The sequence below is a fragment of the Lynx rufus genome, unplaced genomic scaffold, assembly GCF_022079265.1.
Source record: "Lynx rufus isolate CCGP_SWC_20201006 ecotype Redwood Valley unplaced genomic scaffold, mLynRuf1.p SCAF_31, whole genome shotgun sequence".
NCBI classification, from domain to species: Eukaryota; Metazoa; Chordata; class Mammalia; order Carnivora; family Felidae; genus Lynx; species Lynx rufus.
The window spans coordinates 629153-642693 of record NW_025814847.1 but is presented as its reverse complement, the minus strand read 5'-3'; the positions used below and the strand labels follow the sequence as shown (position 1 = coordinate 642693).

Genomic DNA, 13541 nt, shown 5'->3' with positions numbered 1-13541 from the left:
TCCCGCAGCCACAGAGGCTCCTGGTGACCCATGTGCCAGGGCCTGCCTTCTCCGCTTCAGGAGACGGCCTCTTCCCTCCCTGCAGAGAGGAGGCCCAGACCGGTTCCTCACCTGGACAGGCTCTGGGACAGGTTCTGTGGCAGCGACATAAATGGTGGTGCAGGGGTCCTGGGCCGACGGGGCATCAGGTTTCTTCTGAATGGACTAGAAGAGAAGCAAAGAAAGCAAGAAATCAGCCGGGCAGTGGATTCCACCAGATCCGCCCCATGGAGAAGCCCAAGGTCCAGAAGCTTGGAGCTAGAAAGCCCCTCAGAGTCCATTGGCCCAGCCACCTTCCCTGGTGGAAAGGTCCCTCCAAATTCCCTGGAATTCAATCTCAGAGTCCATTGGCCCAGCCACCTTCCCTGGTGGAAAGGTCCCTCCAAATTCCCTGGAATTCAATCTCAGAGTCCATTGGCCCAGCCACCTTCCCTGGTGGAAAGGTCCCTCCAAATTCCCTGGAATTCAATCTCAGAGTCCATTGGCCCAGCCACCTTCCCTGGTGGAAAGGTCCCTCCAAATTCCCTGGAATTCAATCTCAGAGTCCATTGGCCCAGCCACCTTCCCTGGTGGAAAGGTCCCTCCAAATTCCCTGGAATTCAATCTCAGAGTCCATTGGCCCAGCCACCTTCCCTGGTGGAAAGGTCCCTCCAAATTCCCTGGAATTCAATCTCAGAGTCCATTGGCCCAGCCACCTTCCCTGGTGGAAAGGTCCCTCCAAATTCCCTGGAATTCAGCTCTCAGGGCTTTGCTTTGGACGCCCCAGGCGACACTGCAGAGCTCACAGTCTGGTGAGGCAGCCCACGTCACCATGAGCTCCTCCCAGATGTCTTAAAAGTCTTCCTCATGGTGAACTGGCATCGCCGTGGCTCCCACCAGGGCAGCTGGAGGGAACGGGGTCTTCATAAGATCTGTCTCGCTCCTGTCACCGACAGCACACAGAGCTCATCCCTTCCCACACTGCTGTTCGTACTCTTCCTTCCTCTGACACGTTTCCCGAGACTTCTCTTTCCCGTCCAAGTACTGAACTTAACAATAGGCACACATATCCAGAGGTGCCAGTTTACGAACTTTTCCGCAGATGCCACATCGGGCTCACATCCACTCTGTTAAATCTTGTAGCGACACGTCACCGATGGGGACGCTAAGGATCAGAAAGACTTAACACTTTCCTACGTGCACGTGCAAGAGTATCAAAGCCAGGAGTCCCACCGACTTAGAGGCACGGGGGAGAAGTTAAGTTTGGGAAAGGAGAGGGGCTGCCTGGGTGGCTCAGTTGGTTGAGCGTCCGACATCAGCTCAGATCATGACGTCATGGTTCGTGTGTTTGAGCCTCGCGTCAGGCTTGCTGCTGTCAGCACAGAGCCCATTTCAGACCTTTTTTTTTTTTTTAATTTTTTTTTAATGTTATTCAGTTTTCAGAGACAGAGAGAAAGGGTGAGCGGGGGAGGGGCAGAGAGACAGGGAAACACAGAATCCGAAGCGGGCTCCAGGCTCCGAGCTGTCGCCCGACACGGGGCTCGAACTCACGAACTGTGAGATCATGACCTGAGCTGAAGTCGGCCGCTTAACCGACTGAGCCACCCAGCCGCCCCCAGATCTTCTGTTCCCCTCTCTCTGCCCCTCCCCCTCTCACGCTCTCACTCTCAAAAATAAATAAAACATTTAAAAATTAAAAAAAAAAAAGAAGTTTGGGAAAAGAGAAAGGTATAAAGGAAACCATCTATAGTCTCACCACTTTGACACAACATGGCTATTAGCACGTTGCTAGATTTCCCTTCAGGATTTTAAGCTGGATTTACGGAGTTATTTTAAACATAGTTGTAACGACTTAGTGCATTTTGGTATCTTGGTGTCTTCAGTTAGGGCATGAGGTCAGGAAGCATGATCTACAAGAAACTCCAGGGGTGTTTGAGTCCGGGGAGCATGATCTCCGAGAAACTCCAGGGGTGTTATTCTCACATAGTCTTTGTGAGCAGTGTCCCCCATGAGCTGTGCAAGGTAGCACATAAATCAGAAGGGGAACTTCAAACGAAGATGAAGTCTTGTCCAGGAAGAGAATAAATATTAGACTTTGGTGAGTCAAGGATGTATTTTATGATTTCTAGGGTAGCAACTAAAGAACAGAAAAAAAAATTGCTTCATCACTAAAAGGGGAGGAGAACGGAATAATAAAAATATAATTTAAAAGAACCCTTCCTCAAAGGAACTCCTGGCTCAGAGAGCTTCACCCGGGAACCCTGCCGAAAACTTAAGGGGAACGATAATATTTATCCTGCCCAAAGGAAATACACCATGTGGTGGGTTGAACTGTGACCCCCACCCCCCACCAAAAAAGTCAGGTCCATCCAGAATCTCTAAATGTCACCTTATTTGGCATAGGGTCCTTGCAGAAGTAATTAAAGTAAGGATTTCAAACTCAGGTCAAGCTAGATTAGGATGGTCCTAAATCCAGTGAGGAGCGTCCTCTGAAGAGACAGGGACGGAGAAAACCCAGAGACACAGAGAGGGAGTCAGAAATTAGAGTTCTGTAGCTACAAGCCAACCAGTGCCAAAGATGCCCAGGGTCACCAGAAGCTAGAAGAGGAAAAGTAAGTTTCAGAGGGGAGTGTGGCCCTGTCAGCACCTTCAACTTGGACTTCTGGCCTCCACGACTGGAGAATAGCTTTTTCTGGTTTAAGCCTCCAAGTCCGTAGACATTTCTTACAGCGACGCTAGGAAACTAACATGCAGCTCCCGCTCATAATCTTGGTGTCAAAACCTCACCAGGCAGTTACAAGAAAGGAAAATTGCAGGCCAATTCCCCTCGGAAACCTAAACAGGACAACGACAGCACCCTCTTAAGAAAATATTAACAAAATAAAACCCAGAAGTATTTTAAAAGGAGCAGACTACATTGCTTCTATTCCGGGACTGCAAAAGTGGGATAGTCTTTACAAATCAGTGTGGCTCGTGAGATAAATAGAGCGACCCTACAACCCGGCAACTGCACTAGTAGGTATTTATCCAAAGGCTACAAAAATGCTGATTTGAAGGGGCACATGCCCCCCAATGTTTATGGCAGCGCTATCAACAATAACCAAATTGTGGAAAGAGCCCAAATGTCCCTTGACTGATGAATGGAGAAAGAAGACGTGATATATATATATGTATATATATATATATATATATATACACGGATATATATATATGTGTGTGTATATATATATATATATATATATATCCACAATGGAATATTACTCGGTGATCAAAAAGAATGAAATCTTGGCATTTGCAACAACATGGATGGAACTAGAATGTATTACGTTAAGTGAAATAAGTCAGTCAGAGAAAGACAAATATCATATAATTTCAGTCATATGTGGAATTTAAGAAATGAAACAGAAGAACATTGGGGAAGGGAAGGAAAAATAAGATAAAAACAGAAAGAGAGGCAAACCATAAGAGATTCTTAAATACAGAGAACAAACTGAAGGTTGCTGGCAGGGTGTTGGGTGGGGGGATGGGCTAGATGGGGGATGGGCATTAAAGGAGGGCACTTGCTGGGATGAGCACTGGGTGTTGTATGTAAGTGACGAATCACTAACTTCTGCTCCTGAAACTATTATTAGATTATATGTTAACTAACTTGGATTTAAATAAAATTTTAAAAATAAAATAATTAAAAACGCTTAAGAAATAAAAATTAAAAAATCCATAAGATCATATCAATAGATGCAGAATGTTGATAAAATTCAACGTCGATTCCTTAGCAAACCAGCAGTAGAAGAAAACATTCTCAATTAGATAGAACGGCAGCTATAAGAACCTTCGGCAAAAACCATATTTAATGGTCAGATATTGAAAGTGTCCCTTGTGAGTTTGGGACCATCCAAGGACCCTTCTATTAACACTTCCATTCCATACTGGACAAGGCACCTCAGCCGGTAAAACAAGAAGGAAGAGAAGTTATGTGATTTGAAAATGAAATAAACTGTATTTTTTTTTCACAGATGGTACAGATGTGTACAAAGGAAACCCAAGTCATCTAGAGACAAATGACTAGAATTTTAAGTAAGGTTAGCAATGCTGCAAATATAAGGTTAAAATATAAAAATGAATTGTATTTCTATGTACCAATAATATACAGAAACTAACGATTTTTAAAAAGATGACAATATTCAAAATATCAACTGTTCCAACGCCAAGTAATAAACTCTGATGGAAAAGTCCTCTTACAAAACCTACAACACTCCGTTTAGAGAAATTAAAAAAGATTGACGCAATGGAAAGGATATATTATTTTGCGAATGGAAAGATTCAATGCTATAAACACGTATGGTCTCCTCAAGTGATCAGTGCAGTTCTGATTAAAATTCCAGCCGGATTTCTAGATGGAACTTGACAAACTGAATCTAAAGTATCTATGAAAATGCCGAGGACCAAAAATGGCCCAGAACCTCTTGAGGGAGAACAAGAACAAGGGAGAAGACATTTTACCAGATATCAAACTTAGAATGAATCTGTAATGACCGGTCTATAAAGACAGCATGGTCCAGCCACAGGCACAAATGAACAAGCCAATGGAGCAAAAAGAGAATAAAAAAGAAAAAAAATTGATCCTCACTATGTGGAGCCTTGATTTGTGATGAAGGTAGCACTGGGGGGGGGGGGAGGGGGCAGTGGTGGGATGGGGACAAGGCCAATCTTTTCAAAACGTGGTTGATAGGATATCCATTTGGAGAAAAATGAAACCTGACCCATTTCACTCCATACTTCAAAACTCATTTTCAGGTACATAACAGATAGAATGTGAAAGATGAGCCGTAGGGTCTTTAGAATGACAGAGAATATCTTCCTTACCCGGGAAGAGAGAAAAAGATTTCTCCAACAGGACACAAAGCTCCATCTATGAAGGAAGAGGCTACTGAATTGTTCTACGCTAAAGTTAACAACTTTTCTTTATCAGAAGGTATCACCGAGAAATTGCAAAGGCAAGCCACCGAATGGGCGAAGGTATCTGCCAACATGTAACTGCCAAAAAGCTAAAAATATTTAAAGAACTTATACGAATCCATTCTAAAAAGCCTGAAGTTCAAAGGAAAGTGGGTAAGAGATTTAACAGGCACTTCAAGAAAGAGGATATTAATATGGCCAATAAACATAAGACGGGTTGTTCAGCTTCCTTAATAATTAGGGAAATTTAAAATAAAGCTATAAAAAGACACATCCAATGACCAAAATTTAAAAGGCCAGGGGCGCCTGGGTGGCTCGGCCAGTTAAGCGTTTGACTTCGGCTCCGGTCGTGATCTCACAGTTCGTGAGTTCGAGCCCCACACTGGGTTCTGGGCTGACAGTTCAGAGCCTGGAGCCTGCTTCGGATTCTGTGTCTCCCTCTCTCTCTGCCCCTCCCCTGCTCGTGCTCTGTGCCTCTCTCTCTCAAAAATGAATAAACATGAAAGCAATTTTTTTGAAGGCCAATAACACCCAGTTTTGATTAGAAGGCAGAGCTGGCCTAAAAGAAAATTGGTCGCTCACTTTGAAAAAAAAGTTTGGCCTTATGCAGCCAATTTGAGGATATGCATCCCCTATGATTCAGCAATTCTACTTCTAGGTGCATACCAAACACAAATATCTGCACGTATCTACCAAGAGACACACATAGGAATGTTCATGGTTGGAATTTTTATAATAGTCTCAAACTGGAAATAACCCAAATGTCCATCAATCGTCAACTAGGTAAACTCTAGTATATCCGTACGCTGATATTCTATAAATGAAGCGATGAAAACGAACATATTACATACCAAGCACAAAGACATACGAATCTCGTGAAAGTAATACCGAGCAAAAAACCCAAAAAGCCCAGAACAAAACCAAAACCAGGCCCAAGAGGAAAAATACGGCAGGACTCCATTTTTATAAAGTTAAAGGAAGAGAGAGAGCGCTAAAGTATATTTTTAGAAGTCAGGATAGCGGTATGTTTGGCGAGGGGAGGGAGACTAGAGACGAGGGGGTGGGCACTAGGAGGTCTTGTGGGCGTTGCTGGCAATGTTCTGTTCCCTGATCTGGGTGGTAGTTATTATGGTATTATAGCACTCGATACTGAAAGACGTAATTTCTCCTCAAATGGATGTGTAGATTCAATGCAATCCTAATGGGTTTTCCCCCCTTTTGTGATACTTGAGAAGCTGATTCTGAAATACACATGTCAGTACAAAGGGTCGGGAAGAGTCAAAAAATTGTTGGAGAAAAGCAAGGCGGGAAGGTTTGCTTTACTAGATTCCACAATGGGGTAATTCGCTGAGCCGACAGTCACACTTCGTATATGTGTCATACCTGACAGTAAGAAGACAGACGCCAGCGTGGGCAGGGAAGGCTAAAGTTGAAGCCAGCCATCTAAGCATGTAAATGCAAGGGAGAGGTTGCTCTTGGGACTCTCCTATACATATATACATATATACATATACATATATATACACACACACATATTTTCAGTTTACTTATTTATTCGGAGAGAAAGAGAGAGCAAGCAGGGGAGGGGCAGAGAGAGAGAAGGAAACACAGAATCCCAAGCAGGCTCCAGGCTCTGAGCTGTCAGCACAGAGCCCAACGCTAGGGCTCGAACTCATGAACAATGAGATCATGACCTGAGCCAAAGTAGGACGCCCAACCGACTGAGCCACCCAGGTGCCCCAGGTCTCCCATTGCCAAATGGAACTTGGCTGTCAGACATAGTGATGGCCTATGTATTAAACCCTCCAGGCCACCAGGGGGCAGCAGAAATAAGAGCTTCGGCCAAGAGTCCATCCCTGGTTATCAGAAATGCCTTCCCATCTGATGCAATTTTCCAAGGTGTTAATCAAAGCTGTCTTCACCTTCATGCCCTTTACTCCAGAATTTGCTTCCTCTGCATGACCAGATTCTGCCTTGTACATCACCTAGCATTGCCTTCACGTCTGAAAAACTAGAATATCTTCCTGGCTAACTGTATTCCGTTAGCCTCCCTCTAACTTCTAACATAGTTGCATCCTGACTTTATCATGACTAGCCGTCTGTCCAGCCAGAATCCTCAAATCCTCCTTCCTGTCTCTATGGTGCTTTGCAGACTCCTACACTTGCGTCAGACCAACACATCATACCACAGCCTCTCTAAACCTTCCCTCTGTCCTCAGGACTGCCCCCCTGTCTCTTGAGAAGGGCGAGTTAGGTAACAGGGACCCACAGACACCCGGAACACCACAGCTAGAGGAGTCGTCTATCATGGGTTTCTTGCTTCCTCGTTCTCCCCCTATGAAGACACAGATGCCCAGGTTACCCAGTGTTTTCATCATTTCAAATAATAAATAGCCCCATCGGACATTGAAGTTTAATGCCTTTTTGGAGAGCTCTTGTTCTTGACTTCTGCTTCCCTAAGTTCCTCTGCTCCGGAACCCATGGAGAACCACGAACGCCAGGCATGCAAGACGGACTGGCCAGGAATCCCACGGAAACACGACAGGCCCACCCCGGACAAAGAAAGTCTAGAACTTACACCTGATTTCTGGACTTGGGCATAGATAGTAAGGCTTTTTGCTCCTGTGGTTGGCTGGTAATGATTTCCTTTACCTGGGGAAAAGAAATCACAGTGGTTATCTCTCTGTGGCCTACCCAGAGAACTCCACTCAGACCTATGTGGTCTTTATCCCCCCACCGCATACCCCCCCCTTCCCCAGGAGTACCAAAGGAACAAACACCAAGTCCCAAACCCCCTGTATATGTGTCACTTGACATGAGGTTGGTTACTTGATCTCTCTGTTTCTATTTCTCTGAGAAATGGGACTGAAGTATCTTCCCCCACAGGGCTGTTGTGATGGTCCCATGAGATGTTATCTGTCAAGTATTTAGAACGGTGCCTGGTCCATAGAAAATTCCCAGTATGTGTTACATGGAATTGGAATGCCATTCAATTATTTTAATCTCTATTGTTTAATGTGCATATCTGGTCTCCTCCCAGGATTCTAAGTGCTTTGAGGACGGGGCTTATGACGCTTGCATACTCTCCCACTTGTAGCACGGCGCTTGGTTCAGCTTTCTCACTCAACCCTCTGTTTCTGGGACACTTTGTGCGTGTGTAGGGGAAGGGGGTACAAGACGGATGATCCCCCAGGACTGATCGAAAAATAAAGGGACAGCGTCATTCGAACACCCACCACCCGGAAACTTTGCTCAGAGCCTAGGGTCTCCGGAATTTAATTCATTGCAGGACACTTTAACAGTTAACCAGTTTTTGAATTTCGTCTTTTTAAATTATAAAAATAATTCATTCTCATTAGAAAAATTAAAATTGCATAAGGTCAAAAGTACATCCCTCGTCCCCCACCCCAACCAAGGCAATTTCATGTCCAGAAACGATCGCTTTTAAGCTCGACATATATCCTTCCAGACCGACCCTGTGCAATTACAGGAATGTCGCATACCTGCAGTCTGAGAGACAGAGCATGAGCATGGGAGGGGCAGAGAGAAGGGGGGGCGGGGACACAGAATCCGAAGCAAGCTCCAGGCTCCGAGCTGTTAGCACAGAGCCCGACACGGGGCTCGAACTCACAAACCGGGAAGTCCTGAGCTGAGCCGAGGACGCTCAACCGACTGAGCCACCCAGGCGCCCCTGTTCTCTGGAGTTCTTTATGCACTTCGTGCAGCGGTGAGAAGCGTGGTGAAAGTACCAGACTAAAGCATGGAGGCTAATTTGGGGACTCTTGCCAAGTCCAGGCAGAAGCAATGGAGGCTTGACCCAGAGGAAATCACACAGGGTCTTTAGGTTGGACTTATTTTAACGCCAATCAATTGATCCTCTTAAAAAAATGAGGAGCCAGTCCCTGAGGGAATAGCACCGAGGAGCGGTATGCTTTTATTTGGAAGGGGAAGGCCGAAAATGTATGTATGCGGTGAAGGTGCTAGAAGGTGCCGCATGAGAATATATGATCGTTGGAGTGGAAGGGGAAGCTCAAAGCTCTCAAAGAACGTCCGCGTAGGATGTGCTTGTGTCCGGGGGTGGGGGGTGTGCATGGAGTGCCTGGTGGTTCCAGCTTTACTTTTTGGCCGGGATGGATACTGGCTGCCGAGTGTGCAGAACGGAGGCTGGGGCTTGGGGGTGACAGACAGGGTAACGAGAGGGGGGCACAGGTTGGGTCTGTGAGAGTGTTTGCAAAGTTAGCCGCGCCCGCCCTGGCCTGTGCTCAGTCTGTAGGGGAACAAACAGTGGAGAACAGACACCCGTCTTGAGGGACTTCGACTCTCGGGTCAGCTTCAGGCCGAAACGGGTGATTGTGGGGACGGCCCCGAATGCTCAGACAGATGGAAGAAGGGAGGCTGAAACGCCGCGTCCGAGAGAAACACTGATCGTTCAAGATCGTTCGGTCGCACAGTGTCCTTCCTAGCTCCAGAGCAGGTTTTGGGAGTCAGCTCAACTCAGCTCAGTCAGTGAGGCCCTGGGGCCGGATGGAAATGTTCATCGTGGCCTTAGAGTGAGGGTAGCTACTCCCTAGTCCTCACTGGCTGAGTGGCATTGGACAGAGCCTGCCACCGAATTGGGTCTCTTCTCTTACTGTAACCGTAAAATTCAGATGGAGAATGTCTAACGTCCTTTCCAACCGTGGCCTGAAGGACAAAGTTGTCCTTTGTTACCCAGGCTTCATGGGCTTGTCCTGAGTGCCGTTCCCAGATGCGGCCCGTGCCACATCTGCTGGTGATAGGACTTAAACCATTGGTGTTTGAATTCACTCCCTTAGGAGATTTGTCTAGCGTGTATGTACCTGTCCATCTGTCGTGCATCTGTCCGTGTCCCACCATCTCTCCGTGGACACCCCCGTATTCGGTGTTTTGGGCGTATGGACTCCTGGATCGCCACAACACCGCACCTTACATAACTTCACCCCTGTTTTGCAGGGGAGACCTCACTGATTCAGTTACCCAGCCCGTCAGTGGCCGAGTCTGCGTGTGAATGTAAGTTTGGCCAGTGCCCGACCCCGTGTGTTGGAGCAGTGTATTCTGGGCATGAAATTGCTAGGGAGACCCTTTGCAGAGCTTCAGAGTCAGGCGGCATCTCGGAGGTGACGGCATTCGTGTTAATCTCAGGGTCCTCAATCCTGGTATCTCGCCGTTTCCTTCTTATCTAGGCCAAATGTGGGTGCCTTGCCCCATCCCCTTAGGCTCTCATCATGGTTTCTGTCTGAATCACCCCACCCCAACCCCTCCCCAGCTAACTCTTAGATGGAGGAAATGAGACAAAAGTAGGCGGCTGGGCTGTGATCTTGACTTTTTTCATGCAAGCCAACCCGACTCAGGGTGCTGCGGTAAGGGCTTTTTTGAGAAGGTCGCACGTGACCGATCCACTTGGCAAATAAGATCAGCCATCAGCTTCGTGGCATGAAAATCAAGTCCCGTCCTCACCACGGGACGGCCAGCCCGGGAAACTGGACCTGTGGGACTGTGGTATGGGCGGGTGAGGCGAGTGGGGCCGAGCGCATTGCTCCTTGATGTGGAATCAGGGGACGACTTGGAGGGGAGGCCAAGAGACCCTACCTCTAGGTACTTAACCTGCAAGGAAGTAATGGGGCCTTCAGAGCTATCCCGGGTGACCTTCCGTATCATTTGGTCTGGCCTTAAGCAACTCGCAAATGGTACCGTTTTCCAAGGTGAGGCAGAATTTGTGCACAAATCTTTAGTAAAGAGCATTCCCTCCGCTGCCTTCCGGGGACCCGTGGACCTTCCCCGTGGCACGCGCCCTGGGGGGTGGGTGTCAGTTCTGGTCTCTCATTAACAGGCTGGGTGAACTCGCACGAGTCACGTAGCCTCTCTCTGCGTCCGTTACCCCGTCGCTGAGTCACGTAGAAACGATTTGCAGAGGATATTGCGGGAATAAAAAGAAATTATAGAAAGGTTTCAACCCTTGGATGAGTGTCTTTTTATTAGTCAGTAATTCTGACGTTTCTTGAATGAAATCCAGGAGTCCCCTGGATTCTGCGTCTGGTGAACATTGTTAAGCCTCTGGACCCCTTCAGCATCCTGTATATACGTCTACACCAGAGCGAGGCATACGGAATGAGAACGATCTGCGTAAGGCCTCCCGCGTGAGACACCTGTGGCTCATCCCTCTTTCCATTCCCACAGCCCAACACAGGGGATCAAGACATGTGTTGAATCACGGGGCACCCGGGAGGCTCAGTGCGTCCGACTCTTGATTTCGGCTCAGGTCGTGATACCCGGGTCATGGGATCAGGCCCCAAGCTGGGCTCTGTGCTGACGGCACTGGGGCTGCTGGGAATTCTCTCTCTCCCTCTCTCTCGGCCCCGCCCCCCAAATAAATAAATAAACATAAAAAAAAAAAAAGACATGCTGATTTCGACCGAACTGAGCAAGGCCCCAGGATATGTGTATTTAGTTATCGCAAAGGTGCTTTGTGGAGAAAAGCGTGCTAAGGGGTGCAAGCAGATCTTTGCTTGTGGGGAGCCGTCCCTGCTTACCGCAGAATCTGATATGAGTCTCTTCACTGACACCTACCTCTTCTTCTCAACAGCAGCACTGCTACTTTGAGCGTCAAGATGACACCAATGACGGCCCCTGAGGACAGCCCGACATACAGTCCCCAGGGTCTTAGTTCTGAAAAAAAAGGTCAAAGGGCAATCTCAACAGTACTGCGAGTTTAAAAACATCCTTCCCGGAAGTGGGGACACCAAGCCTCATGTTCTCGTTCTCTATTCTCGGGGGAGACATCCACTCTGATGGTTTCAGATAGCGGCTTCAGATCACCGAAGATTCCCCACCTGTTCTCTTATCCTTATTCCTCTCTCCACACTCCATTTTCCTAATTTCCGTAAAGATTTTTCCGCTCAAATGCCTGATGGGCACCTTGATGGCCACATGGCTCAAATCAGACTCATCTTTGTCCCAAGTCAACCTCTCTTCCCGTTTCCCTAGTGTTAAATCTCATGCGTCCTGCATCCATTTTGGTTGAATGAACACATGGGTACTGCCCACCGTCCCCACACCCCGACACCCCCACACCATTGTCATGAGACGCTGGGAGGAAGAACGACCAATTTCTGTCTCTTAAAAATGAACACGATGGCGCTATGATCGTCCTTCCATGCAAATAACTTTACTGAGGCCACTGGACCCGAACTGAAAGAAAAGCATGTACGTTTTCCTCTCAGCGATCCCCAGGCTTAACATGAGCCCTTGAGTGGCAGTCAGCAGGCTCAAAGTCACAGAGCACTCCCCCCTTTTTTTTTTAATGCTTTCTCTCCTTTACCCACTTCACCAAATTCTTCTGAGCCAGGAGCGGTACCTTGGAAAGGAGCGAAAGAGACCTGAGTCCCAGCAAACAAGACATTGAGCTTACTGAGGTAGTAACGGACGATGAGCCAGGCTTTATTTTTAGGGCATCATGTGTATTAATAGATACAGCCCTCACAACAGCCCTGGGAGGTTCTCATTACTCCCCTTTTGTGCGCAAGGAAGCAGGCATGGAGACCCTCGAATACTAGAGATCGGTCTAGGGGTACAAATGTGGCTGAGTGTTGAAGACAGACTTCGGGGAGAGTCAGAGAGGCTTATGGGCTCGGGGTGAGTTACCCCAGGGTAATGAACAGTGGGTTCATTACCTGAAGCACCAGGATCTTAAGTAAAGTAACAGCATTAAGGCTCTAAACACAGTTGACCCTTGAACAGCCTGGGGGGTTAGGAGTACCGGCCCCCTGACACAGTTGAAAATCCATGTGTGACTTTTGATTCCCCAAAAACTTAACTGTTAACCAGTTAAGTTCCCCCAAAACTTAGTTGATTCCCCCAAAACTACTGTTAACCAGAAACCTTCCTGGTAACACAGAGAGTTGACGTAGTATACGTATTAGATGCCGTTCTCTTACAGTAAAGAAAGGTGAAGAAAATGTTGAGACAACCGTAAGGAAGAGAAGATCTATTTCCAGTATCGTATTGCATTTGTAAAAAAAATAAAAATAAATCTGCGTATAAGTGGATCCACCCAGTTCAAACCCGTGGGGTTGAAGGGCCAGCTATGGCATAAGGGCAGGTGTGTCAGGGCATTAATGTGTCAGGGTAGTTTATAAGGATGATTGTAGAATCGGCCTGCTTGTTGTTGAACTTGGGGTGGATTGCGGGGGGGTTGGGGGGAGATGTTGAGATGAAGGGATAGGTGGGTTGTAGAGGAGCAAAGTCCCTGCAAGCGCCACTCACACAGTTGACCTGTGACATTCACAGAGTTGGCCAAAGCTACAGGCTAAAGTCTCAGGGCATCGATAAAAGGCAAGATCCAAGTGGGCCTTCGGCCCGATGGCTCACCAGAGGTTGCCTCCTGGGTTTGAAAAGATTCCTCCTTTTGCTTCCTAGGCCTTTCACACATCAAGGCATCCCAAGGAACCTCACTGAACTGGCTTTGTAAGCAGTTGACCCTCTCGATTATTGACCCTCTCCCCCAGACTGAAGAAGCTTTCACCCTACCAGTTACCAACTCCAGCGGACAG

General features: G+C 47.3%; 1 protein-coding gene across 2 annotated transcripts in view; it reads right to left on the bottom strand.

Annotated features, from left to right (window-relative positions):
* The window catches only part of SLAMF1 (signaling lymphocytic activation molecule family member 1), a 35670-nt gene that overhangs the window by 3732 nt on the left and 18397 nt on the right, over window positions 1-13541 (bottom strand). The window contains exons 4-6 of one of the 2 annotated variants that reach the window (XM_047093107.1): window positions 11560-11658; window positions 7553-7626; window positions 112-204 (exon numbers count right to left, since the gene is read on the bottom strand). In XM_047093107.1, coding sequence (XP_046949063.1) covers window positions 112-204; window positions 7553-7626; window positions 11560-11658 — 266 coding nt within the window. The remainder of the gene's footprint in view (window positions 1-111; window positions 205-7552; window positions 7627-11559; window positions 11659-13541) is intronic. The other variant, XM_047093108.1, reaches the window with a different exon arrangement.